The sequence below is a fragment of the Prionailurus viverrinus genome, unplaced genomic scaffold (assembly GCF_022837055.1).
Source record: "Prionailurus viverrinus isolate Anna unplaced genomic scaffold, UM_Priviv_1.0 scaffold_50, whole genome shotgun sequence".
NCBI lineage: Eukaryota > Metazoa > Chordata > Mammalia > Carnivora > Felidae > Prionailurus > Prionailurus viverrinus.
The window spans coordinates 2,866,162-2,894,122 of record NW_025927613.1 but is presented as its reverse complement, the minus strand read 5'-3'; the positions used below and the strand labels follow the sequence as shown (position 1 = coordinate 2,894,122).

At 38.9% G+C, this 27,961-nt stretch overlaps 1 protein-coding gene, 1 non-coding gene and 1 pseudogene across 6 annotated transcripts in view; 1 reads left to right on the top strand and 2 right to left on the bottom strand.

Moving 5' to 3' along the window:
* The window catches only part of LOC125159528 (myomegalin-like), a 50,063-nt gene that overhangs the window by 20,424 nt on the left and 1,678 nt on the right, over positions 1-27,961 (bottom strand). For all 5 annotated transcript variants that reach the window (XM_047848016.1, XM_047848012.1, XM_047848013.1 and 2 more), the window contains exon 2: positions 193-340. In XM_047848016.1, coding sequence (XP_047703972.1) covers positions 193-311 — 119 coding nt within the window. In that variant the 5' untranslated portion in view covers positions 312-340. The remainder of the gene's footprint in view (positions 1-192; positions 341-27,961) is intronic.
* Positions 21,015-21,086, top strand: TRNAH-GUG (transfer RNA histidin (anticodon GUG)). Its single transcript has one exon. It is a non-coding gene; the product is annotated as a tRNA-His (tRNA).
* On the bottom strand, positions 25,103-25,489 carry LOC125159539 (60S ribosomal protein L35a-like; annotated as a pseudogene).

The following is a 27,961-nucleotide window of genomic DNA, read 5'->3' as shown; positions in this document are numbered from 1 at the left end:
ACCAAATTTCTCTGAATAATATAAAGTAATTGATACTAAAAGCCATATAGGCTTTTCTGTAAAGACTTTTCAGGAAGGTCTTAAGAGACAGCCCTATAATTAAGCTACAGAGTCTGGATGCAGACCTGAAAGCTGCCGTAAGGGCAATGATTTAATTCTGACGGTGGAGTGTCTAAACAAAGAGTCTCTTACCTGCTATGGGACATAGCGGAGGACCCTGTCTCCTCTGGCTGAGTCTGCTGCTCACCCACTCTCCTCTCAGCAGGTCCCTTCTCTAGGGGCTGCTGCATTCCAGCTTTCAGTTGCAGCATTTTCTCATGAAGAATCCTCTTACTGCCTCCTTTAAAAGGAAAGATGGAAGAGAAATGTGTCTGGGTCTCCACAATGACCAGGCTTTCTTCCAAAGCTGCCTAGAGTAATCAAAACAAAATGATAGTTTATAGAGCTGGATCATTAAAGAGGATCCCATATGAGCACAGAGAAAGGGAGTGGGGAACCTGCCAGGAGGTAAATAATGAAACCTATGATGTGCTCCTGTGAAGAGTTCCCCCTCAGCCATGAGGACCTTGGTGACCATGGGTTGGAGGAAAGATACAGCAAGTAGGGGGAGATGGTGCCATGAGGGAGAAGAGCAGGACCCAGAGGTATTTTAGAAAAGCAAACAAACCTGGGGCACCTGGGTGGCTGAGTTGTTTGAGCATCTGACTTCAGCTCAGGTCATGATCTCATAGCTCCTGAGTTCGAGCCCCATGTCAGGCTCTGTGCTGGCACCTCGGAGCCTGGAGCTGCTTCAGATTCTGTGTCTCTCTCTCTCTCTGCCCCTAACCCACTCACATTCTGTCTCTCTCTCCAAAATAAATAAACATTAAAAAAATTTTTTTTAAAAAGCAAACAAACCAACCAACAAGCAAATAATGAAATAAACAAATGAAATCAAATGGGCTTTTTAAAAAAAAAAAATTTTTTTTTTTTTACATTTTATTTATTTTTGAGAAAGAGAGTGAGACAAAGCGTGAGCAGGGGAGGGGCAGAGAGGGAAGGAGACACAGAATCTGAAGCAGGCTCCAGGCTCTGAGCAAGCAGTCAGCACAGAGCCCGACGCGGGGCTTGAACCCACAAACTGTGAAATCATGACCTGAGCCGAAGTCACACGCTCAACCAACTGAGCCACCCAGGCGCCTGAAAGGGGCTTTAAACTGGAGTAAGAGTTGAGTATTTTTGATTCTTACAGTTGAGATAAAGTTTCCTGGGAGTGTTCCTTTAGAAATCAGAAGGCCTTTTTGTCACCCACAAGTTTTGAGAGTTATGAAGGCAGAAACAAAGTTTGAAATGCCAGAGCTCAAATCCGGTCACTGGGACATCAACAATAGTGCCATGGGAAGGACTCTTGGTTCCGGTCTCAAATTGTAATCAGAGAATTAGAATGTGTTGGTAGCCACAGAACCTGAGAAAGCCCTGTCTTCTAAAGGCCTGCCATACTCAACACAAAACTGCTTGTTTCTCCCTGGATGTCTCTATCAATGGAGACCACCTCTCTCACCAACCAGTTTTAATATCTGGGTACTCTTTTACTGATACTACCAATTTTTTTAAAGTAATCTCTACACCCAACATGGAGCTCAAACTCAACCCCAAGATCAAGGGTAGCACGCTCCACCAACTGAGACAGTCAGGCACCCCAGCCAGTCAATTTATAAAGAAAAATCTAAGCATGTTCTCTTTGTTCAATCTTGCTTTTGCACAGAAAACCTCAAACAAAAATCTTTTTTTCAACACCCTTATTTTCTTTAAAAAAAAATTTTTTTTTTAAATGTTTATTTATTTTTGAGACAGAGAGAGACAGAGCATGAATGGGGGAGGGTCAGAGAGAGAGGGAGACACAGAATCGGAAGCAGGCTCCAGGCTCTGAGCTGTCAGCACAGAGCCCGACGCGGGGCTCGAACTCACGGACTATGAGATCATGACCTGAGCCGAAGTCGGACGCTCAATCGACTGAGCCACCCAGGCACTCCAACACCCTTATTTTCTTGAAGATACTTTCAATAAAAACAATTCTGTGGCTCTTCATGCATGAATTTTTAAAAGCCTCTAGTGATTTTTACTGTTCCTCTTTGGGAACTGTCAAAATTTTACCCCCTAGATCCTTTCAAGGGAATAGTGACCAAAAACTAAGTATAACTAATAAATTTAGAATAATGATGTCTTACTTTTTAACCCCATAAAAATTAATATATCTTAGTGCAATGTTAAATTTCTTTCACTTGCAGTAGGAGAACATGTGGGGGTTTTATTTAACAGGAAGTAATTAAAAAAGATTTTTTTAATGTTTATTTATGTTTGAGACAGAGAGAGAGAGACAGAGTGTAAGTAGGGGAGAGACAGAGAAAGGGAGACACAGAATCTGAAGCAGACTCTAGGCCCTGAGCTGTCAGCATGGAGCCGGATGTGGGGCTCAAACTTAGGAACTGTGAGATCATGACCTGAGCCAAAGTTGGACGCTTAACCAACTGAGCCACCCAGGCACACCTAACAGGAAGTAATTTTAAACTTCCAAACTCCCAACTTCACTTAACTTATAGATGACTGTTTTTGCATTGCTTTAAAAAAATCTCTATTAACATTATACTCTGCTATGTCTGTTTTTCATTCTGGCTCTATAAGTTACTTTCTACTTCGTCAAAGTCCTCAAAACACTTTATCTCCTTGAATATGGATACTTAATGTGGTGTTCATTTCTAAATCTAGTAGATTTATTTATTCTTTCACTCATCTTTGACAGTTGCCTGGGATGCCAAAAAGCCATTGAAAATGGTCTGTGGCAGAGCCCAGTAAAATCTAGCTGATGGAATGGAGGGAATGGGTGGCAAGTACAAGCAACAGTTTGGTCACCGCAGCTGAGACTGTCAAGAGAATCACAAATATAAAAGGTCACCTGACCTTGTTTTTTCCACTTCCTTCCAAGGCCTCCATTATTCTCTTTCTTTTCTTTTCTTTACTTTTCTTTTCTTCTTTCTTTCTTTCTTTCTTTCTTTCTTTCTTTCTTTCTTCCCTTTCCTTCCTTCCTTCTTTCTTCCTTTCTTTCTTTCCTTCTTTCTTTCTTTCCTTCTTTTCTTTCTTTCCTTCCTTCCTTCCTTCCTTCCTTCCTTCCTTCCTTCTCTAGGCCTCCGTTTCAATGGTGTGCTGGTAAGTGTTTAATGACAAGTACTCCAAGGGATAAAATCCTGATTTGTAGCATTTGGCTATGTCTGTGGAGTAAATACTATCACCATGGCCAATTTTAAGCTATCAATAAGACATCACTGAATATAGAGTTGGGATATGATATAGTATTTATATATGATATAATCTTTCCACCATATAAATATGATAGATATACCACTTCATATCATAACTATTAGGATAGTTACTATTTTTAAAAAACCCAGAATAACAAAATAACAAGTGTTGTCAAGAATGTGGAGAAATTAGAACACTTGTGCACTTTGGGGAATGTAAAAAGGTGCAGCCCCTCTGGAAAACTGTATGGCAGTTCCTCAAAAAATTAAAAATAAAATTACCATATAATCCAGAAATTCTACCCAAAAGAACTGAAAGGAGATATTTGTATGCCCATGTTCATAGCAACATTATTTACTGAAACCAAAAGGTGGAAACAACCCAAGTGTCTATCAACAGAGGACTGGATAAACAAAATGTGGTATATACATACAATGGAATATCATTCAGCTTTAAAAAGGAAGAAAATTCTAACACATGTTACAACATGGAGGAACCCTGAAGACAATATACTAAGTGATATAAGCCAGTCATGAAAGGATAAATGCCATATGATCCCACTTACATGGGAACATAGAATATTCAAATTCATAGAGACAGAATTTATTTTTATTTTTTGAAATTAAAATTTTTTATTTATTGAAATTAAAAACAGAACTACCCAGCAATACAACTATGACCCAGCAATTGCACTACGAGGTATTTATCCAAGGGATACAAGTGTGATGTTTCAAAGGGACACATGCACCCCCATGTTTACAGCAGCACTATCAACAATAGCCAAAGTATGGAAAGAGCCCAAATGTCCATCGATGGATGAGTGGATAAAGATGTGGTATATATACACAATGGAGTATTACTCGGCAATCAAAAAGAATGAAATCTTGCCATTGGCAACTATGTGGATGGAACTAGAGGGGATTAAGCTAAATTAGTCAGTCAGAGAAATACAAATATATGACTTCACTTGTATGAGGACTTTAAGAGACAAAACAGATGAACATAAGGGAAGCAAAGCAAAAATAATATAGACACAGGGAGGGGGACAAAACATAAGAGACTCTTTTTTTTTTTTTTTTTTAATTTTTTTTTCAACGTTTTTTATTTATTTTTGGGACAAAGAGAGACAGAGCATGAACAGGGGAGGGGCAGAGAGAGAGGGAGACACAGAATCGGAAACAGGCTCCAGGCTCCGAGCTATCAGCCCAGAGCCTGACGCGGGGCTCGAACTCCCGGACCGTGAGATCGTGACCTGGCTGAAGTCGGACGCTCAACCGACTGCGCCACCCAGGCGCCCCATAAGAGACTCTTAAATATGGAGAACAAACAGAGGGTTACTGGAGGGGGTATGGGCTAAATGGGTAAGGGGCATTAAGGAATCTACTCTTGAAATCATTGTCGCACTATATTCTAACTAACTTGGATGTAAATTTAAAAATCAAATTAAATTAAAAAAAAAGAATGTTGTTTATTCGGCTGGGCAGGGGGAAATGGGGAGTCATTGTTTACTAGCGACAGAATTTAGGTTTGCTAAAAGAGGAAAAAAGTTCTATGGATGGATGGTGGTGATGGTAGCATAATAATGTGAACACACGTAATGCCACTGAACTGTACACTTAAAAATGATGAAGATGGCAAGTTTTTTTAAGATGGCAAATTTTATGTTAAATTTAAAAAATTAATTTAATTAATTTAATTAAAAAATATAATACACATAAAGAACCCCAAGAGCATAGATAATAGTAAAATGTTGTGAAATAATTAGGAAGTGATGTGTTCTGGATATTTATTACTTTGTTTTTGTTATAATTTATTTAATTGTAAGTTAAAACACTTCATTATTTTTTTTTTAATTTTTTTTAATGTTTATTTATTTTTGAGACAGAGAGAGACAGAGCATGAATGGGGGAGGGTCAGAGAGAGAGGGAGACACAGAATCAGAAGCAGGCTCCAGGCTCTGAGCCATCAGCCCAGAGCCCCACGCGGGGCTCGAACTCACGAACGTGAGATCGTGACCTGAGCTGAAGTCGGACGCTCAACCGACTGAGCCACCCAGGCGCCCCTATTTTTTTTAATGTTTATTTATATTTGAGAGAGAGACAGAGTGCAAGTGGGGGAGGGGCAGAGACAGGGAGACACAGAATCTGAAGCAAGCTCCAGGCTCTGAGCTGTCAGCACAGAGCCTGATGTGGGGCTCAAAACTACAAACTGCAAGATCATGACCTGAGCTGAAGTTGGACACTTAACCAACTGAGCCACCCAGGTGTCCCTATACTTTAATTTTTAATGATGACAAAATCCTGTGAATTTAACAGCTACCTTGAGAGCTGGTGCTTGTTGGCTGCACCATACTACTGACAGATTCCCATCGAGGGTTTAAGAGCCTAATACTTGGGTTGTCTTGGTTACTGTTTCTATGGCTCTGCTGTCAGGCTTAGATAGGCTGGTAGCAAAACCTGTTGGTGTGACCATGGCCATCTCTACACATCCTTCAAAGGATTTGGAAGAATATGAAGAAAGGTCGTCTGGAAAGACTAATTTTGAAAGTTGTTATTGTTGCCCAATCCTCCCCCAACTCCTTGTAGACTGTGTAATGATACTGCTGTATGGTGTTAGTTGGACTGTAAACTAGCACAACCACTTTGGAAAGCTTTTGGGGAGTTCATAAAGTTAAACATACACTTAACCCTATGATCCAGCAATAATAGTACTCCTATTTATTTCCCAAGAGAAATGAATGTATGCATCCAAAAAGATTCCAGAAAATGATTATTGCAGTATTATTCATACTAGGCAAAAACTAAAAACAACCCAACTGTCTACCAACAGGGGAACTGATAAACTTAAAAAAAATTTTTTTTAGTGTTTTATTCATTTTTTTGAGAGTGAGAGAGAGACAGAGCACTAGCAGGGAAGGGGCAGAGACAGTGGGAGACACAGAACCCAAAGCAGGCCCCAGGTTCTGAGCTGTCAGCACAGAGCCCAAAGTAGGGCTTGAACTCACAAAGTATGAGATCGTGACCTGAGCTTAACTGACTGAGCCACCCAGGCATCCCAGAACTGATAAACTTTTATATTCTCTGGATCACTACTCAGCAATACAAATGACCAAATGACAAATGCTCACAATAACATGGATAACATGGAAACAGTATGTTCAGCAAAAGATGCCTCTGCAAAAGGATGTTTTTAAATATCTAAAACATAGCTATTTTAGTGTTCCTGTGTGTTACTCATGTATGATTCCAGTTACAAGAAGTCCCAGAAAAGGCAGAACAGACAAAACTAAGTTGTAGTCATAGGAATCAGAAGAGTTGTAGCTTCTCTGGGGTATTTTGATTGGAAGCTTACATGAGGGAAACTTCTTGAGCTAATGTTCTATAAAGTTTGGTCTGGCTAATGGTTACAAGGGTGTATACATTTGTCGAGATTCATTAAACTGTACACTTTATATATGTGCGTTGTTTGTAAATTGTATCACAATAACATATTGTTAGCATAAAAACAAGATTATGTATATTTTTTAAACTGTTGGAATTACATAAAAATAATTGTTCAGCGTTTAGTTTCATTCTGATACACATTATTTTACTTTTATGTGTTCTGTAAAATCTAAATGAAAGACTCTAATATAAATTAGAACTTCTGTACTTTCTAAACTATGCTAGTGTTAGAGCAGGCAGTTAAGTTAGGCTCTGACCTGGAAGCCAGCAAAGAGGAAGTCCTGGTCAGCTAGGCCTGTCGCGCCTGGCGCCACTCCACAAGAAGCCAGATCAAACCAGACAGGCCCCAGATGGTGGGTGCCAGGATGGGAAACCTCTGACCAAATAAGGAAGAAAAGGTGAGAAACTCTGCTTCTAAGAAATCCCTGCCCCGACAATAGTCCATCCCCTAGTTAACAACTGTCAATAAAAAATAGAAACACAACCCCTCTCCCTCCCTCCTTCTTTAGCTCACCTGCTCTCATATCTCATATCTTGAGAGTGCATTTTTCGCTTTAATAATCATTACCACTTGTGTTGCACATCTGCTGTGTTGCATGTCTGTTCTTAAATTCTTTCTTGGGACAAGACCAAGAACCTTCAGCGACACCTTTGGGACTGGCTGGGACAGGGCCCCAGGGCCCTGGGTCTCCCCAGTTCAGTGGGCAACAGTAGGGCTTTACTAATACTAATTCCATGTACTCTCCTGCCTTTTGAGTTTTTATCATTCATTATATTTCAAAATATGTTCAAATCACACAGTCATTATTTTTGCTTGGGACAGTTATATTTATTTGATTTAATCACATATTTTACATATCCATTGCTTTTCATTCCTTCTTTCATTTTCCATGTTCCCTTGGGATCATTTCTGCCTGAAGAATGATCTTCTGAATTTCCTTTACTGAAGGTATTCTGCTTATCTGGAAAAGCCTTTATTTCACCTTCACTTTGCAAGATATTTTGCCAGGGATTAAATGCAGATTGAAAATTATAGTATTTTAGCACTTTAATAATGAATATAACATGAGTTGTTTTCTTCCAGGTGTTTCTAGATTTTGTTTGCCTTTGATTTTCAGTAGTTTTACAATCACATGCCTGGATACAGTTCTCTTGTCTTTAATTTTGTTTGGAGTTGACAGAATTTCTTGTACATTTGGCTTGATAGTTCATCAGTTATTTTTTAATTGGCCATTACATTTTACAAAATTGATTTCAACCCAATTTCAATCTCCTTTAACGTGAAACTTCAAATACAGATACGTTAGCCCTTTAAAAACATGACTTACACTTTTTAAAAACTCTCCCCTCTGAAGCTCTCAAGTTCCTTTCCTTTTAGCTCTTTATACTTCAACTAGGTATTTTATACTTATTATTTCAATTACTAATATATTTCAACTGGGTCCAAACTGCTGTTAAAACTATGTTACTTTTTTTTTTTTTTTTAGTTTTTATCTATTTATTTTGAGAGAGAGAGAGAGAGAGAGAGAGAGCAGATAAGGGGCAGAGACAGAAGGTGAGAGAGAATCCCAGGCAGGCTCCATACTCTTAGTGAGAAGCCCCATGCAGGGCCTGCTGTGGGGCTCAACTCCACAAACTGGGAGATCATGACCTGAGCCAAAATCAAGAGTTGGACACTTAACCAACTGAGCCACCCAGCTGCCCCAACCATATGTTGCTTTTTAAAATTAGTTATCACATATTTTTGTTCTAGGATTTCCATTTGAGTTTTCAATAGATTCCTAATCTCTAATGTAAGTTTCCATTTTGTCATCTACGTCCTTGAATGCCTAAAACATATATATTTGAGTGTTCCTATCTGGTAAGTCCAATAGCTCAATCATGTTGTGAATCAGTCTCTATTGTTTGCTTTCCTGCCGTCCCCCTCTTGTTCATCTCTTTGTATGCCTGAAAAATGTGATTGAGTGATGGTCCTGATGTATGAAGAACCACGGAGTCTTTGGATAATGTTACTTTTGGGGAGAGATTATAGAGAGGCAGATCACCTCAATCCATTCCATAATTAAGCTATTTGACAGTTTGCACTGCTTGGAAGTCTCAGCCTATATCTGGTTTTGTCTACATTCCTAGGTGGTAGATCTTTAGGGCTGCCATCTGAGCAGTACCTTCTCTTTGGGGAGACCTGAACTTCAATTCATATCTATCTCCTTTGCACCATGTACCACTGAAAACTGCTCTTCTTTCAGCGGTACTCTGCTTGCCTTCATAGCTTCTTGACTGTCTATAGCAGAATTTGCAAATGCCTTGAGGGTGTGAAAATTAGTAACTTGAAACCTGTCTAAGGTGAAGATGGGAGATTTGGTAGGGGGAGCTGTCACAAATTGCCATACCAAAAGGATGAGACAGACCTTGCAAGTGGATATTACTTTACTATTCCAGCAGGAAGAAGAAAGGCTTTCCTCCTCCCCCAGCAGTAGCCCAGCTAATGAGAAACAGTCACAACTCAGCCAATGAAAAGCCACTATACTTTGAACCCCCAGTTTACTCCAATAGATTTTTTGTTTGTAACACCTACCTAACTTCCCCTTTCACTTTATAAAAGACCCTTCTCCTTTGTTGAGTGGACTTGCCTATGGTTTTGCTATAGCTTACCTATTGCAATTCTCTACTGTTCTTGAAAAAACACGTTTTTTGCTGGTAAAATAACTGGCAGTTTTATTTTTAAGGTTAACAAGGGCAAACCCTTTCCGATTATCTGGTTCACATCCCAGTGCACTCCAGGATCTTGATTCAAGTCTGAATACCTGGACAGCCCCACAAATCTCTCCAGCCCCCTCTATGGCTCCCTTTTACCCTCCTCATGGATTATTTAAAGTGCTGCTATTTTTTCTGATTCTTAGTAGCTGCCTTCTCCCCAGCTTCTCAGTCTCTGGGTCCTATGCCAAGAACTGGCCAATGCCTGAGGGGAAAAGGCAGAAAATTAGTTTCATTCCAATGAGCTTCTCTCTCTCTCCCTTTCTCTCTCTTGAGCTGGCTCTGTGTGTCCTAGTTGCATTGGTAGCCTTCCAAAGACTTCAAACAATTCCTTTAAACCAGATTTGATCTACTGTTTTCAGTGTCTGTGCTGGTTTACTGCAGATATGCCATCATAACTGAAAGAGGAAATCTACAAATTCCAGGTAAATTAAATTTTCCTACTTTAATTTCTTAAAAGCAACAACAACAAAAGGAATAGGTTACCAGTACATAATTGGGACTTTTCTTATTATATTTGGGATAAGTCTGACTGGCTATTAAAAGCTCTTGCTAGAAGCAGGTGCAAAAGATTGTCTACCATGAGCTGAACACTTATCACGCCTGTCCAAGGTCCGAGAATTTGATCAAGTTGGATCCATTTACCTGCTGTGCTGTCTCATCAGTTAACTCACCATGGAAATTATCAAGCAACCAGTTTTCCAGGTGTTGGTCACTAATACGGACGAGAAGAGCCCAAGTGAACCATTTAACACTCCTCATTTATTCTGGGGAATGCTGAAAGTCAGCAGTGGTGCAGTTAGAAGTGAAAACGGAAGTCTTAGTTACAATGATACTGGCAGTTTTCTCCGAGTGAGCGTCACCGTGTGAGCAGCATGCAGTTCCTTGGTGCTGTACTGAGCATAACTGATATAGTCCCCATAACAACCCCGAGACGGTGTAGGTTATCAGCACCCCTGCTTGCAGGTGAGGACACTCAGGCACTGAAAGGCTGGTCTGACTTTCCAAGGGGCCCAGCCCTGTGACAGGGAGGGCCAGCACTCAGGGCCAGGCAGTTTGCCTCCAGAGCCCTCGTGTTTGGCTAGCCTGCCAGCGCGCACTGAGAAGCCTTCACCAAGATTTGCCGTCCCCTCCTGGCTCAGCCTCCCTGATGTTGAAAAGAAAGAAGGTTAAAAGGAAGGCCTACTTTTTTTTTTTTTTTATTTTTTTTTATTTTTTTTTTAAATTTTTTTTTTTCAACGTTTATTTATTTTGGGGACAGAGAGAGACAGAGCATGAACGGGGGAGGGGCAGAGAGACAGGGAGACACAGAATCGGAAACAAGCTCCAGGCTCTGAGCCATCAGCCCAGAGCCTGACGCGGGGCTCGAACTCACGGACCGCGAGATCGTGACCTGGCTGAAGTCGGACGCTTAACCGACTGCGCCACCCAGGCGCCCCAGGAAGGCCTACTTTTAACACTGGCAACTAATGGATGAAATGAAGAAGAGAAAGAACAAAACGATTTAGTCCTCCCCAGAAACAGACTCCATGGCTCTAGGGATGAAGGAATCACATCTCCCAACTGGAAGTATTTAGGGACCTTGATATTTCCTATGGTCTGAACAGAGAGTTCCCTTGAGGGGCACAAAGGAAAAAGTGACTGTATGTAGGAGACAACTGAGCCAATTCCCACCTTCCTGACTTAGGGCAAGAAGGAGTGCGCCTGGAGTGACAAGAGGGAGGGAGGATATCCCATAAAAATGAGCCCAAATCATGTTTTTCAAACTTCATGGAATAACACTTTAATATTTGGCCATATCCATGATAACCTAATGTCTTCTTTATATTGAGTCACCTTTTTTTTTTATTAAGGAAAGATTCTTTTTAAAATTAATTTTGTCACTACCATAGCTGAAATACCAGAATGAATCAATTGTCTTAAGCAGGATGTAACTGAAAAAATAAAGACAAAGGAAACAGAACAGTGTGATTATAGTAAAATAATATTAAAATAGTTAAAAATGCAAGTTAAATAGTAAAAGTAAATTGGCATAAAGTATAATAGGCAATTTAATTCTCGTAGCAGCAATTCAACGTAAATGTTATCTCTGTTGTTACAGAGGAGGAAGCTGGAATGTAAAAACTCAAAATTTGACTGACAGGCCAGAGCTAGTGGAAGTGGCAAGATCAAACCAAACCATCAGATGCCAAAGCCCCCAAATTCATGTCCTCTGAGATTTAAAATGGATGTTGAATTACAGTGTATGACAACATTGAAATGAGTGTTCACAGTTAGAGAGGAAGAAGAGAGAACATTTTCCATCAGTCTCTGGTCAGGACCCGAAAGGGGTCTTTTCTGGGGAGGCCGAGGGGTTAGCATTGAAGCAGAGCCCAGGAGCCTCCACAAGCACTCCCTCGAGGAGTGTGCAGAGACAGCAATCAGAGGAGCCTAGAGCCACGCTGGGGTGATCAAATTACTGAATTTTGCAAAGCTAATTTCTCTATTGCACAGATGAGATTGCAGTATAAGAATGGAAGTCACAGAAACAATGTCCTTAGAGGACACAGAAGGATGAAGTTTTGTGGTAGGACCTGAATGGTGATAGAGAGGCCTCAACCTTTAACAGGAGCCAAATGGCTAAGCCCAGAAAAGCTCTGGCTTTGACTCTACATGCTATCTCCCCCCCTTCATGCCCCAAGTTACGTCCTGAGAGCAAAAGGGTATCCCGGAGCAAAACAAAAGCAAAATGGATCTCCAAGACCTCTCAGAAGTGGGAGGTGAAGCACAAGGAGGAGAATGCAGAAGCAGAGGTTTAGACACAGAATTAAAACAGGTTTATTAACCATACACTGGGAACTGACTTTAAAGACTAAATTGTACCTGTCTTCCAGTGGCTCAGGGGCTGAATTTTCCATGGAAGTGTGTGTCAATCTTAGAATATGATGTACAGAGATTAATATAAAAATATTTAAATATTAGTAGTAAATAAGGGACTGTGAATCTCATGTTTCCTCAAAAAAGGGAGACCATCATCAAAATGTTGTCAAATAAGTAGAAAGCCAAAAGTATGAGAGCACCCAAAATGTCACAGGGAATACTTTGAACCTACTTTGTGTTCTGGGAGGTTATTAATTGTTGATTCAATTTCCTTAATAGATATATGTCTGTTCAGATTATCTATTTATCCTTGTGTGAGTTTGGTAGGTTGTGTCTTTCAAGGAATTGGTCCAGTTCACCTAAGTGATCACATTTGTAGGCACAGAGTTTTTTATAATATTCCTTTATTACCCTTTTAACATCCATGGGATCAGTACTGATGGCCTCTTTCATTTCATTTTTTAATTTTTAAATGTTTATTTTTTTATTCTTGAGTGAGAGAGAAAAAAACAACACACAAGTGGGGGAGGGGCAGAGAGAGAGGAAGACAAAAGAATCTGAAGCAGGCTCCAGGCTATGAGCTGTCAGCGCAGAGTCCAATGTGGGGGTCCAAACCACTAACCTCAAGATCATGACCTGATCCGAAGTTGGATGCTTAGTTGACTGAGCCACCCAGACTCCCCATATCTTTCATTTCTTATAGTAATAATTTGTACCTTTTCTCTCTCTTTTTTGTTTTTATCAGTTAGTAGCTTGGTTGGAGGTTTATCAATTTTATTGATCTTTTCAAAGAGCCAGCTTTTAGCTTTGTTGCTTTTCTCTGTCTTCCTGTTTTCAATTTCATTGACTTCTGCTCTGATGTTTATTATTTTTCTTTTGCCTACCTACAATTTAATTTGTTCTTTTTCTAGTTTCCTAAGGTGAACCTAATTTGCATCCTAGCCTAGGCTTACCTAGGAGAATAAATTTCAGTATCAGTTTGGCAAACCTTAGCTAATCAAGCAGCCTTTTAATTATTTTTACTTAGAACAAATGTAAAGTACACTAAGTGTGCAGTTAAAAGTTACTTTATTAATTAAAGTAAACCCACCTGAGTAAACCACTACCCAGACTAAGGTACATTATATTTTCAGACTGTGGAAATCTTCCTCGTGCCTCTTCTCAGGCAACATTCCACAGGGTTAGCCTTCTTTAAATGTCTATCACCATAGTTTTCCTTATTCTTTGCTTTCATGTAAATGCAATCAGAAAGCAAATACTCCAGGGCCTTTTTCATGGGGCGGGGATAATCTGATTTGTTCACTGTAAACTATGGTATAGATACATCCATTTTTTAAAAATTTAAATTCTAGTTAACATACATCCATGTTTTTTCATAAGTTTTTACTGCTGTGTGTGTTCCATCATATAACTACATTACAATATATTTAGTCTGCCGTTGTTGGACATTTGAGTTGTTTCCAGATTAGAGTCATTTAGAATAAAGCAATTATAAACATTATTTACATGTCTTTTGGTGAACATATGCACACCTCTCTCTAAAGCAGTGTTGTCCCATAGAAATTTAATGCTACCATTTGCAACTACGTGGATGGAACTAGAGGGTATTATGCTAAGTGAAATTAGTCAGAGAAAGACAAAAATCATATGACTTCACTCATATATGGACTTTAAGACACAGAACAGATGAACACAAGGAAAGGGAAGCAAAAATAACATAAAAACAGGGAGGGGGACAAAACATAAGAGATTCTTAAACATGGAGAACAAACAGGGTTACTGGAGGGGCTGTGGGAGGGGGGATGGGCTAAATGGGTAAGGGGCACTAAGGAATCTACCCCTGAAGTCACTGTTGCATTATATGCTAACTTGGATGTAAATTTAAAAATATACATATAAAAGAAGTTTAATGCTAGCCACAAATGTAATTTTACATTTTCTAGTAGCCACATTAAAAAAGTAAAAAGAAATAGGTGAAATGATTTTAACAATATAATTTAGCTTAATATAATCCAAAATATTACCATGTCAACATATGGCACTAGCCATAGTGGTCAACAGCTCTATGCAGCTAGTGTTTACCAGGTTAGCAGCATGGTTCTAGGCTATTTAGCTAAAATTGGCATTGTTGGTTCATAGAATATATACATATATGCCTATTTTCCTATCTATATTTATATCCATTTCTATGCTTATATCTGCAGTTGCCTTTAGTAGACACTGCCAAATAATTTTCCAAAGCTGTTGTGCCAAATTACACTCCCACCTGAAGTGAACAAGACAATTATCAGTACATAATTCACCCTTACATATGACAGGGAACTGCTGATCTTTAAGTAAAGCCTCCCTCCAGAAAATTATATTAAAACAAAATAGGTACGAGGAGAGAAAAGAAACACAATCAGGGAATAATGGATCTCTCTCTTTTTACTTTTTTTCTTTCTTTTGCTTTTCATAAGCTGATATTCTGGAATCTCTAAAAGGACAGGTTAAGCAATCTGCCCTGGGAGCAATTTCACTGGGTTATGAAGGAAACCGATTTCAGTGATGTGGAGGTTTTCTGGATAGCATTGAAAGTTTAGCTAAAAACTGTACATGACAAGTTATCTCTGCCAGTGTCCATCTGTTGGAACCTCTGTATTTGAAACCAGATTTGAATCTTTTCCTTTTCAGAATTTTTGAGCTACCATTTGGTCAAAATTCTGTTTCAAATGGAGCCAATTTGACCATGAGAGCCTCAGGCTCTTTTTGATACACCAATTGGATATTACCACAGGATAATGGTTCTGTACCAACATTTAAACACATGAATATTAGTGGAAGAAGACCAGAAAAAGTATGAGATCATAAGAAGTATGGAATCCACTTCATACCCAATTTTATAGTCAGCCTTGGCCTAAATAGGATAATAAGGCTCAAGAATCACTTTGGTCAATCTTAGCTAACAGGTGAACTTTTTAAAAATCCTCACTTCAAAATCTTAAATCAGCTTTTGTATGGCTGGCCAGTAAACACTAACTACTTAACTACTCTGATCTACTCTAGGTAGCACATTTTTGCTAATCTGTGGAGTATCTAAAACTTGAGCTGTTTTGTTATTTGAACGAAAGTCGGTGGTAAGTTATACACCACATGTTTCTAGTTTAAGAACAACAAGCCAGAATAGAAATTCTCATACATTACAAACTGGTGAAATTCAGAATCTTGGATCAGATCCTTAGCATGTTAGGTTCTTAATAAAATATGAGAGACTGCCTTTTTTTAAAAAAAAGTTTTGTAGTAGTAGTAATAATAGTAAGAATGGCCACATGACCATGGTCCAGGTAGCATTTTGATGTGGTGAGCAGGGGAAAGTCATTTGATTACTTAAAAAGAATAATGTCAGGGAATCACATAGAAAAAGCACAAAACAGTTGCCTGTGAAAATTGAAAGGAGCCCAGTACTCTCTGAAAATTTAAGAACCGTAAAATTTTTTTTGGTTGAAATACTTAATTTCTCTTATTTTCAATTCATATAAGTTATTATTTCAATTCATATAAGTTATATAAACCATTCTGGGCAGTCCTTCAAATTGCTAGAGACCTAATTTGTCTATATCCTCCAGAAGAAAACAAATTATACCAATTTGTTTTCTTAGAAAGCAGTTTATATTTGTATAATGGAAAAAACTCCTACAACTACTGGGTATTCTAAAAGAACTAATTACAGAAAGCAATAACACTATTTAAAGAAAAAGGGGCAATGATATTTATTAAAAATGCTTATCAGTGAGGAAAATAAAAGGAAATAATTGTTTGCAAGGAAAATAAAAGGAAATAATTGTGTTTGGAGAAGACTCATTGCTGAAAATCTTAGTAATTTTATGATACCCTTTTCAGTTCAGCAGGACCCTCTCAGAATCTTTTGCATTGTGGTCACTGAATTTTATCCATTTTTTAAAAATCCATTGTAAAAGGATTTTCTCTCTCTCTCTTAATAAAAGAATGAACTAGTTAACAGTTCTAGAAATTATTAAATCTTGCTTTATATAGTTGTCAGAAGCCCTATTTGTTCATTTAATTGTCTAATTGTAATGACATAAATGTCTTTTCCCTCCTTTTTATAGCCTGATTTAAATAGTTGTGAAATTATTCTACCATTTAGTAAGTTCAGTATGTACTAAGAAAACAGACTAACAGATACCAGAAATTCAGTTAACTTTCTTTTCTAAGATGTCCATTATGTAGAGCAATTTATTAAAGTTAAGAGTTCTTAGGGGAGAATTACTGTGTATGGAGATAATTCTTGTTATATATAGTATTGACTTTGGGGTCCAAAGAATTTTATCTAGTGTTAGATAAGGTGTGAACAAATTCTCAGCACTGCAGACTCACACACCAGGAAATACCAAAACCCTCAGGACAAATAGCCAATCAAAAAAGACTTGCAGGTTAGATTATCTGTCATTTACTGTCTAACAGAGAGTGGATCCTTGTGAACCACCACCCAACAGAGATCATCTTTGGATGTTTATTTTATAAAAGCAAAACCAGAATTCCACTTTGATACCACTGGCGGGAGAAAATGATTGAAAATGTACAAATGCTAGAGAAAAAGACTTGTCCAAGAATTACATGTAGTAGTATATAAAAGTCATAGAGCTCAATTTCTGCTCCTGAGATTCGACAGAAAAATCAACCTCTAACACAAGGTGCCCCGGTCAGGTGCAGGATTCTCCTGGCTACAATGATGTGTCTCAGGTGTGTGAATTTTTGTGGAAATAGGTGCCAAAAACTATTAAGGAAAAATATAGCAGAGGTGATGGTTAATTTTTTATGTCAATTTAGCTAGGTCTCAGCACCTAGATATGTGGCCAAACAATATTCTTGATGTTCCTGTAAAGGTGTTTTCAGATGAGATTAACAGGTAAATCGGTAGACTTTGACTAAAGCAGATTGCCCTCCATAATGTGAGTGGGCTTCATCCAATCAGTTCAAGGCCTTAGTAGAAAAAGACTAATATTTCTGAAAGAAGAGAAAATTTTGTCTGCAGAAAGCCTTTGGAGCCAAACTGTAGCCTTTTGTGGGTCTCCAGCCTGCCATCCTACTTTGCAAGGGTAAAGCCTCCATAGTCCTGTGATCCAGTTCCTTAAAATGAGTCTCACTTACCTGTCTATCTATCTGAAGGGCCAAGGATGAATTAGTATGTTGTCTATATTAGTTCTATATTGATTCATTTTATCTGGAGAATCCTGACTAATATAGACAACCTACTCTTTCACCCTTGTTATTTCTAGAGAAAGGGGAAGAGGAACAAATATTTGGGACCAGTGAGTTTTTTCTCCACCTTGGCCAGTCTTCTCTGGCTCTGGTTGACGAGGTCACCACAGAAATCAATTACAGTTTTACAAAAATGTCTTGGCAGTGTAGTCGAGGAGCAGGTGCAGATATCCTACTGCTTAATGCCCATCATGTCATCTTTGTACCTCCGCCTTAGTTAAGTCAGAGGACAACACTCCCCTTATTAGATTATCATGGATACATTCATGGAAATTTGTTGTGCTAGCAAGAGTATGAGGAAAAGAATTCTCCTAGTTAGAAAAATAAAATGAACGATAAATTGGTACCACTCCAGTGGAAGGCAAATTTACAGGATTTATGATTTACATTAAGAAACATATATATTGTAACCACTATGATAGAGCAATTGCATTTACAGGACTCTATCCTATAGAAATACTTGTACAAGTGGCAAAAAATATGAGTACAAGGATGATGACTGCAGAATTATTAGATTATCACGAGACCAATTTACTTGAAAAAACAGCATGTAAAAGGCTAAGTAATTGGTACAAAGGAAGAAATGCCTTCATTAAAAATAATGCAGGAAATAATAATGATCATGACTCTAGCACTTTTTTAACTTGTTTTATTTTTTATTTTTTAAAATTTACATCCAAATTAGTTAGAATATAGTGCAACAATGATTTCAGGAGTAGATTCCTTAGTGCCCCTTACCCATTCAGCCCATCCCCCCTCCCACAACCCCTCCAGCAACCCTCAGTTTGTTCTCCATATTTATGAGTCTCTTCTGTTTTGTCCCCCTCCCTGTTTTTATATTATTTTTGTTTTTCTTCCCTTATGTTCACCTGTTTTGTTTCTTAAAGTCCTCATACGAGTGAAGTCATATGAGTTTTGTCTTTCTCTAATTTCACTTAGCATAATACCCTCTAGTTCCATCCATGTAGTCGTAAATGGCAAGATTTCATTCTTTTTGATTGCTGAGTAATACTCCATTGTATATATATATACCACATCTTCTTTATCCATTCATCCATCGATGGACATTTGGGCTCTTTCCATACTTTGGCTATTGTTGATAGTGCTGCTATAAACATGGGGGTGCATGTGTCCCTTCGAAACAGCACACCTGTATCCCTTGGATAAATGCCTAGTAGGGCAATTGCTGAGTCGTAGGGTAGTTCTGTTTTTAGTTTTTTGAGGAAGCTCCATACTGTTTTCCAGAGTGGCTGCACCAGTTTGCATTCCCACCAACAATGCAGAAGAGATCTTCTTTCTCTGCATCCTCGCCAACATCTGTTGTTGCCTGAATTGTTAATGTTAGCCATGCTGACAGGTGTGAGGTGGTATCTCATTGTGGTTTTGATTTGTATTTCCCTGATGATGAGTGAGGTTGAGCATTTTTTCATGTGTTGGTTGGCCATCTGGATGTCTTCTTTGGAGAAGTGTCTATTTATGTCTTTTGCCCATTTCTTCACTGGATTATTTGGTTTTTGGGTGTTGAGTTTGATAAGTTCTTTGTAGATTTTGGATACAAACCGTTTATCTGATATGTCATTTGCAAATATCTTCTCCTATTCTGTTGGTTGCCTTTTAGTTTTGCTGATTGTTTCCTTTGCTGTGCAGAAGCTTTTTATTTTGATGAGGTCCCAATAGTTCATTTTTGCTTTTGTTTCCCTTGCCTCTGGAGGTGTGTTGAGTAAGAAGTTGCTGCGGCCAAGATCAAAGAGGTTTTTTGCTTGCTTTCTCGAGGATGTTGATGGCTTCCTGTCTTACATTGAGGTCTTTCATCCATTTTGAGTTTGTTTTTGTGTATGGTGTAAGAAAGTGGTCCAGGTTCATTCTTCTGCATGTCGCTGTCCAGTTTTCCCAGCACCACTAGAAGAGGCTGTCTTTATTCCATTGGATATTCTTTCCTGCTTTGTCAAAGATTAGTTGGCCATACGTTTGTGGGTCCATTTCTGGGTTCTCTATTCTGTTCCATTGATCTGAGTGTCTGTGCTTGTGCCAATGACTCTAGCATTATTAATCGAGCAATTATTAAACCCACACATATCCTGCAAGACACTAGTACACATTTGAAAAATTGAAGTATGTAAAATTTGCTACTAGCCCAAAGAAACATGACTTCATCCCAGAACACACCCTCTTGAGGAGAGATTGCATCAGGCCTCTCTTGTTCCCTGTTTTTAGAAATGCAGTGTCTCTTCCAGGCAGATTTTCTGGGAGGTCATGGAAGCGCGGGAAGGGGCCATTATGTCACTTGAAAGGAAGGGAAAGCAAGTATCTTGTCCTTTGCCAGAGTGAATCTGAGAGAACCAAATTGCTGCTGTAAAAATATCCATTACGGACCCTGGGTGGGCTTGAACCACCAACCTCCTGGTTAACAGCTGAAAGCGCTAACTGATTGCGCCACAGAGACACTACACTTTGGTGTCATTAAAATAGAGTGATCTCTTACTCAAGAGATTGGGCAGGCTCCAAAGCCTCGAAAAACTGAAGATTAGAGTGAAAAATCGAGTCGTTCGTCATGTTTGAAACCGGTACATTGAGTGATTCTGAAACTAGCACACCCAAATGGCTTAGCCCCGCCCTGTCCCCTCACCAATCACAAAATCCAGAACCTCCAGAGACCCCCGGGACTGCGACCCCTCCTCTATTCTTCTACCCCCAGCCTGAGTCGAGCGAATCCCAAGGGAAGCTGAATGCCCAGGACACTCAATTAGGACTTGTTGAATTAATAATGCATTGGAGAGTCTGAATATCCAGTTATTCAGGATGTTCAGCTTCTAGTTAACCGCCTAGTTTTCCACGTCAACAGCTTCCAAAGATGGCACACCTTAAGTCTCCCCCGTTCTACTATAAACCTTTCCCACTGCTCCCGCTGCCTTCGTTTCTTTTAAAACGCAAGTGACCATGGCTGACGCCCTTGCAAGGCGTATAAATAGCCTTTTGCTTTTCTCATTTGGTCATCGTTTATTCCCATACATTGTCGCCTTTAAGCTTTTCGTCCTTTGAGGAACTCTGAGAGCAGAAATAGAAGTGTTTTTAAAAAGGGGAAATTCTTTTCAAAAGGTTTTAGTTTGGTCAATTGATTTCGAAGCCTGCAACATCCCATGGGCTGGGCAATGGAGGGGCCTACAGTGCACCATCTGTGCCGCTGGAGCTCCAAGCGCTCAAATCAACTGTGTTCCAACTTTAGTGGGGCCGATGGGGTCAGGGGGAGGGAGCAGGAAACGGGTCGGGGCCAAAAAGGAAATTTTAGGAGAAGGGAAAGAAGCAGGCGAGGCGTTGTGGAACACAAGGAGACCCCCCCCCCAAGAGACCTGTGGAGATGCACTGGCCAGATCCTGAGACATGAGAATTTTTTATTTCACTTCAGAAGGCACAGGTTTATGGCGCGCCGTGATCGTATAGTGGTTAGTACTCTGCGTTGTGGCCGCAGCAACCTCGGTTCGAATCCGAGTCACGGCATTATGTGGTGTCCCTTTTTTTCCTTGACAAAATTTGGTACATCTTCCAGCCTCTCTTTTAATTCCCTCACCACTATTTGTGGCCTAAGATCGGGGTTTGCTGTGGCTCTCCAGCACTTTGCAGGCAGGAGAAAGGGCGGTCGGGTATTCGGTTTTCCAGAACCATGCCCCATATCTGAGCTTGCGCAGAACTATCCCAAAAGGTAAAGCGCGGTTGGTAGCGTCCGCTTATGTAACGGTGTAGTCATAACAGTTTTTCTGGTTAAAATATTTCAAATGTTGATGGGGCCTTTTTAGACACTGTGACAAATGAGCTTTTTATCAGTTTGTATTCGATAAGGTATTTTACAATAAAATCTAATAAACAAAACCTAGATTCAATGCCATTCTCGGCATTCCCCACCCAATTTTTATGCTAATAGTACATATTGAAGTACAATTCACAAAGAATAAAACGCACAAATCTTAAACGCACAGCCCAATGAATTTTGACAAACGCCTGACACTACCGTGACTGGGACTGCAGCCCAGGTTGCTGCGGCCACAAGGCAGAGCACTAGCCGTTATGCGGATCACTGCGCAGCGCAAACCTGCTGGCAATTGGTGTGTGTGTCCTTTAGTATTTTTGATGTAAACACATCCACACCTAGATAAGAGCTATACAAAATTTCCCTCAGCCCAGAAACATCAGCACAGCCCTTTCCAAAAGATCCCCACCTACTTTCCCTTCACTTAAGCAAATCTTTCTGATTTCTTTTTGTTGTTTTGAAAGGACTTTATTTACATCTTAGCCACAAGTTAGATAAGCAACTTTGTTAAATGGCAATCAAGATTTTGAGTCCCAGCGAGAAGAATTACAAGGCCCAAAACAGGCATAATCATTGTTATTTTTAAAGGTTTTATCTCTATACCCAATGTGGAGCTTGAACTTACGAACCCCAGATCAGAGTCAGATGCTCCACCAACTGAAACAGCCAGGTGCCCCAAATCACGATTATTTTTAAATGAACATTTTCTATATGTAAAATATATACATTCAGTTACAATTTACTTTAGAACTGAATTGATTTAAAAGCAAATCACCCACAGTTCCATGGTTATTAATAGTGTCCAGGTTTTTATCTTTAATACCATTCCCTACAAAAATGAATCAAAATTTCTTAAAGAAATTACCTCTTCCAGGAATGGTGTTGGGGAATTACAGGGTAAGCATGGGAAAGCTTGGATCAGAAACCAGTGATTCACTAACAATCTATTATGATCTTAAAAAAACACAACAAAAGACATAGCCAGCTTGAAGGAATTCCCACTGGCATGAGCTGTGATACTCTGAGCATGAAAAACAACTGTGATCTTTGTGCAGGGGTCATTAAACTATGGCCTGCTGGCCAAATCCCATTCAGAACTTGTTTAGTAAACAAAGTTTTATTGGAATACGACTATACTTACTCATTTATGTATTATCTGTGGCTGCTTTTGTGTTACAACGGTAGAGTTGAGCAATTGCAAAAGAGACCATATGGTCAGCAAAGCCTAAAATATTTACTATCAGGCACTTTACAAAAAAGTTTGCTGACCCCACTCAAGTGGACTGAAAGACTGGATTAAGAAATATCGGAGTCAAATACAAATCAAAACCACACTCAGGTATCACCTCACGCCAGTCAGAGTGGCCAAAATGAACAAATCAGGAGACTATAGATGCTGGAGAGGATGTGGAGAAACGGGAACCCTCTTGCACTGTTGGTGGGAATGCAAAGTGGTGCAGCCGCTCTGGAAAGCAGTGTGGAGGTTCCTCAGAAAATTAAAAACAGACCTACCCTATGACCCAGCAATAGCACTGCTAGGAATTTATCCAAGGGATACAGGAGTACTGATGCATAGGGCCACTTGTACCCCAATGTTCATAGCAGCACTCTCAACAATAGCCAAATTATGGAAAGAGCCTAAATGTCCATCAACTGATGAATGGATAAAGAAAATGTGGTTTATATACACAATGGAATACTACGTGGCAATGAGAAAAAATGAAATATGGCCTTTTGTAGCAACGTGGATGGAACTGGAGAGTGTGATGCTAAGTGAAATAAGCCATACAGAGAAAGACAGATACCATATGGTTTCACTCTTATGTGGATCCTGAGAAACTTAACAGGAACCCATGGGGGAGGGGAAGGAAAAAAAAAAAAAAAGAGGTTAGAGTGGGAGAGAGCCAAAGCATAAGAGACTGTTAAAAACTGAGAACAAACTGAGGGTTGATGGGGGGTGGGAGGGAGGAGAGGGTGGGTAATGGGTATTGAGGAGGGCACCTTTTGGGATGAGCACTGGGTGTTGTATGGAAACCAATCTGTCAATAAATTTCATATATTAAAAAAAAAAAAGAAATATCGGAGTCAATGAAGTAATTTGCATACTGAAATATTTAGGTTCAAAGATCATGATGTAACTTAATTTTTTTTTTAATTTTTTTTTTCAACGTTTATTTATTTTTGGGACAGAGAGAGACAGAGCATGAACGGGGGAGGGGCAGAGAGAGAGGGAGACACAGAATCGGAAACAGGCTCCAGGCTCTGAGCCATCAGCCCAGAGCCTGACGCGGGGCTCGAACTCACGGACGGCGAGATCGTGACCTGGCTGAAGTCGGACGCTTAACCGACTGCACCACCCAGGCACCCTATATACACATATATATATATATATATATATATATATATATATATATATATATATATAACTTAACTTTAAAATGGTTCAGCAAAATGGGGCACCTGGGTTGCTCAGTTGGTTAAGTGTCCAACTTCGGCTCAGGTCATGATCTCATGGTTTGTGAGTTTGAGCCCCGTGTTGGGCTCTGTGCTGACAGCTCAGAGCCTGGAGCCTGCTTCAGATTCTGCGTATCTCTCTTTCTGCCCCTCCCCTGCTAATGCTCTGTCTCTCAACAATAAATAAACGTTAAAAAATTTTTTTAAATGGTTCAACAAAAACAAAATTAAGTAGATATAAACGGTTCTGGTTCTGATTTCTGTAGTTTTGTGTTGACTATTTTTAAAATTCACACAATATACTTTTTTTGTGTGTCTATTTTTTTTGTTTTCATGCAGGATAATAACATTTTTTGAGATCTATACATGCTATTGAATATATTATTATGGTGTTCTTGATGAGTGTTATTCCTGTGTGACCATACTGCCATTGATGGATACTTGGATAATTTCTAGTTTTGGCTATTGTGAACAAAGCTGTTATACATATACTTGTGCATTCATTTTCTGAGTATATATTTCATAGTGATATTGCTGGGTCATGGGATAGATGTAAATTCAACTTTATTAAAAACTGCCAGTTTTCCGGAATGACTGTGAGATTTTACTTTTTCAACAGCAACAAGATATAGTTACTGTACATTGTCAGCGGTTGATGTTCTCCCATTTTAAAAGTTTACTAATTCTTGTGAGTGCATACTCTTGTGAGGATCTCACTGTGGTTTTAATTTGTGCTTCCCTAATACATAATGATATTGGCTTCTTTTTTAAACGTTTTTATTATTTATTTATTTTGAGAGAGAGAGAGCGCACTGGGGAGGGGCAGAGAGACAGGGAGAGAGAGGATCCCAAGCAGGCTCCCCAACTGTCAGTGCAGAGCCTGAGGCAGGGCTCAATCCCATGAACTGTGAGACTGTGACCTGAGCTGAAACCAAGAGTCAGATGCTTAACTGACTGAGCCACCCAGGCGCCACAAGATTCTTATCTCTTTTGCCTATTTAGAAATTATGGTCCATATTGTGAAGAAAGACTATTCTGGTGTTTTGCTAATTTTTAAATGTTTTGGCTTTTATTATTGATTTCTAGAAGTTCTCTACCCATTCAATATCTGAGTCGTGTTCAGAGAAGAATATTGCAAACATCTTCTCCCACTCTGTGGATTGCCTCTTTACTTTCTTTCTCTTTCTTTCTTTTCTTTCTTTCTTTGTTTCTTTCTTTCTTTGTTTCTTTCTTTCTTTCTTTCTTTCATTTTTTATTTTTTACAAATCTACACCTTTATTTATTTACTTTTCAGTTAGTTTAAATACTTGAGGGGTACAGTATCACACGGATTCTGTGGCCAATGGCTTTAGCAGGAAGGTTGCTTAGGAATTTGGCACGAACCATGCCATTGTTTCCATGAGCACAAGTTACTTTTCCCCAGATTGCTCTGGTTTTATTCAGTTTGCCACCAGGAGTCACTGTGTTGTTCTTTGCTTTGTACATATAAGCACATCTCTTGCCTAGATAGAATTCAGTTTCATTCTGAGCATAAACACCTTCAGTTTTAAGAAGAGCTGTATGCTCCCTCTGGTTCTGGAGACCCTGCTTATAGCCAGCAAAAATGGCTTTTGGACCACAGTCTTCCCGACATATTTGTCATTTCAGGAGTCCTGTTCCCAGCAGGCCTCCAAAGGTTCCAAGATGGCGGAAAGAGAAAGGCCTTGCCTTTTTACTTTCTAGTGGTGATTTTTGATGAGCAGAAGCTTTTAATTTTGATGAAATTTAATTTCTTTATTTTTCTTTTACTGTTAAGGTATCTTACTCTAAGACATCTCTCCTACCCAAGACTGTGAATATATTTTCCTACATTTTCTCCTAGATGCTTTAATATTTTAGTTTTCAGCTCTAGAATCTATGATTCATTTCCTGACCTCAGCCCAACATTTAATCACTTTGGCTTAAGAATCTTTGGCTTGTTTGCAGATCACCAACCTCCCAGAAATTTTTATAACCTTTGATGTAAAAATATTCATAATAGTTTCCTGCTCTGCTCTTCACTGACTACATATCTTTGTGTTTCTATCCCTTATTCCTTCTTTTGCCTCTCTTTCCTTCTCTCTTCTCCCTACATCTGAGAAAACCAGAAATACCTAAAGCCGAGAAGAAAGATCTGATCAATCTGTGCTTAAGAGCACAGACACTGGTTTGTAAATCTGATTCAGCCCTTGTGTGGCCTTGGAAAAGCTTAAGTAAAGTAACTTAAACTTTATGTGCCTGAATTCTTTCTGCTGTAAAATGGGGCTAATAAGAGTAATCTACTTCATTCTGTCATTGTTGGCTGTGACTGGATTTAGCAGCTACTCAATCAATAATGTCATTATCTAGTAGAATCATCATCCTCATTGTCATTATCCTCTGCACTATTTTCAAAAATCATCATTCTGATATTTTTCACCTTAATTAAATCATGGAGTACTCATGCTGCTGTGTTCTGCATGATGTCTGTGAAATTTTTTTTTTTAATGTTTATTCTTGAGAGAGACAGAGCATGATCGGGGGAGGGGCAGAGCAAGAGAGGGACACAGAATCTGCAGCAGGCTCCAGGCTCTGAGTTGTCAGCACAGGGCCTGATACAGGGCTCAAACCCATGAGCCCTGAGATCATGACCTGAGCTGAAGTCAGACACTTAACCAACTGAGCCACCCAAGCGCCTCTGTCTGTTTTTTATATCAAAAGTTCATGCCTTTTTATTGCTGAATAGTGTTCCACTATATGAGTATACTATGATTTGTTTACCAGTTCCTGATAATGGACATTTGAGTGGTTTCTAGTTTGGATTCTTGTGAACAAAAAACACTATGAACATTCTTGATACATTTTTTTTTTTTTTGGTATGGACATATGTTTTCAATTCCCTTGGAAGAATATCTAGGTGAAGAATTTACATGAATAAAGGGATATTTATGTAAATTTATGTTGAAATGTATAAGAAACTGTCAAACCAAAATGGTTATGACATATTCCCACTAAAAATCTTCACCAAGATTGGATGTTTTCAGACTTTATAATTTTAGCCATGCTACTGGGTGAAGTATCTCAATGAAGTTTTAATATATATTTCCCTGGCAATTAATGATATTGAGTACTCTTTAATATGCTCCTCGCCATTAGTATATCTTCCTCTCTGAAGTGTCTATTTAAGCTTTTGCCCATTTTTAAAAATGGGTGCTCCAGCTTTTAATATTGATTATAGGAGGTCATTTTATATTCTGGAACAGGGTCTTTGTCAGATATGTTTTGTGAATACTTTTTCCTAGTCTGCGATTTATTTTCACTTAATGGTTATCTTTTAATGAGAAGACATTATTATTTTAATTATTTTATAATTTAATATTCAATATTTTAATATTAATGTTAAAGTCTGATTTAATATTTAATTAGACTAATGTTAGTTTATTTTTAAAGTTTATCTATTTTTAGAGAAGGAGAGAGTGGGTGGGGGGTAGAGAGAGAGAGAATACCAAGCAGGCTCTACTCTGTCAGCACAGAACCAGATGCAGGGCTTGATCTTATGAACTGTGAGATCATGACCTGAGCCAACATCAAGAGTAGGTCACTTAATCGACTGAGCCACCTAGGAGCCTCTAGTCTAATATTACTTTAATATTTTAAAAGTCTAATTTATCATTTTAATACTCAATACTATTAAAGTCTAATTTGTCATTTTTCTTTTTTACTTATCTTTTTGTGTAATATTTAGGAAATCTTTGCTTACCACCAGGTCATAAGGAGATTCTCATGTACTTTCTTCTAAAACTTTACAGTTTAGTGTGTATGTTTTGGTCTATGATCCAATTTAAATTAGTTTTTGTGCATACTGGGAGGTAGGGAATGCAGGGTTTTTCACTATGTAGATCTCTAGTTGTTTCAGTACTATTTGTCGGAATGATCCTCCTTTCCCCACTGAATTGCTTTAGTATCTGTTCTTGGAAAATAATTTGGCCAGAGAGGGTGGGTCTGTTTTAGGGTGGGTCTATTTTAGGTGTTTCAATTCAGTTCCATTTCTATATATAATGTGTCCTTCTGCCACTCCCATACTATCTTGTTTATAGTAATAAACAGCTTAATAGTA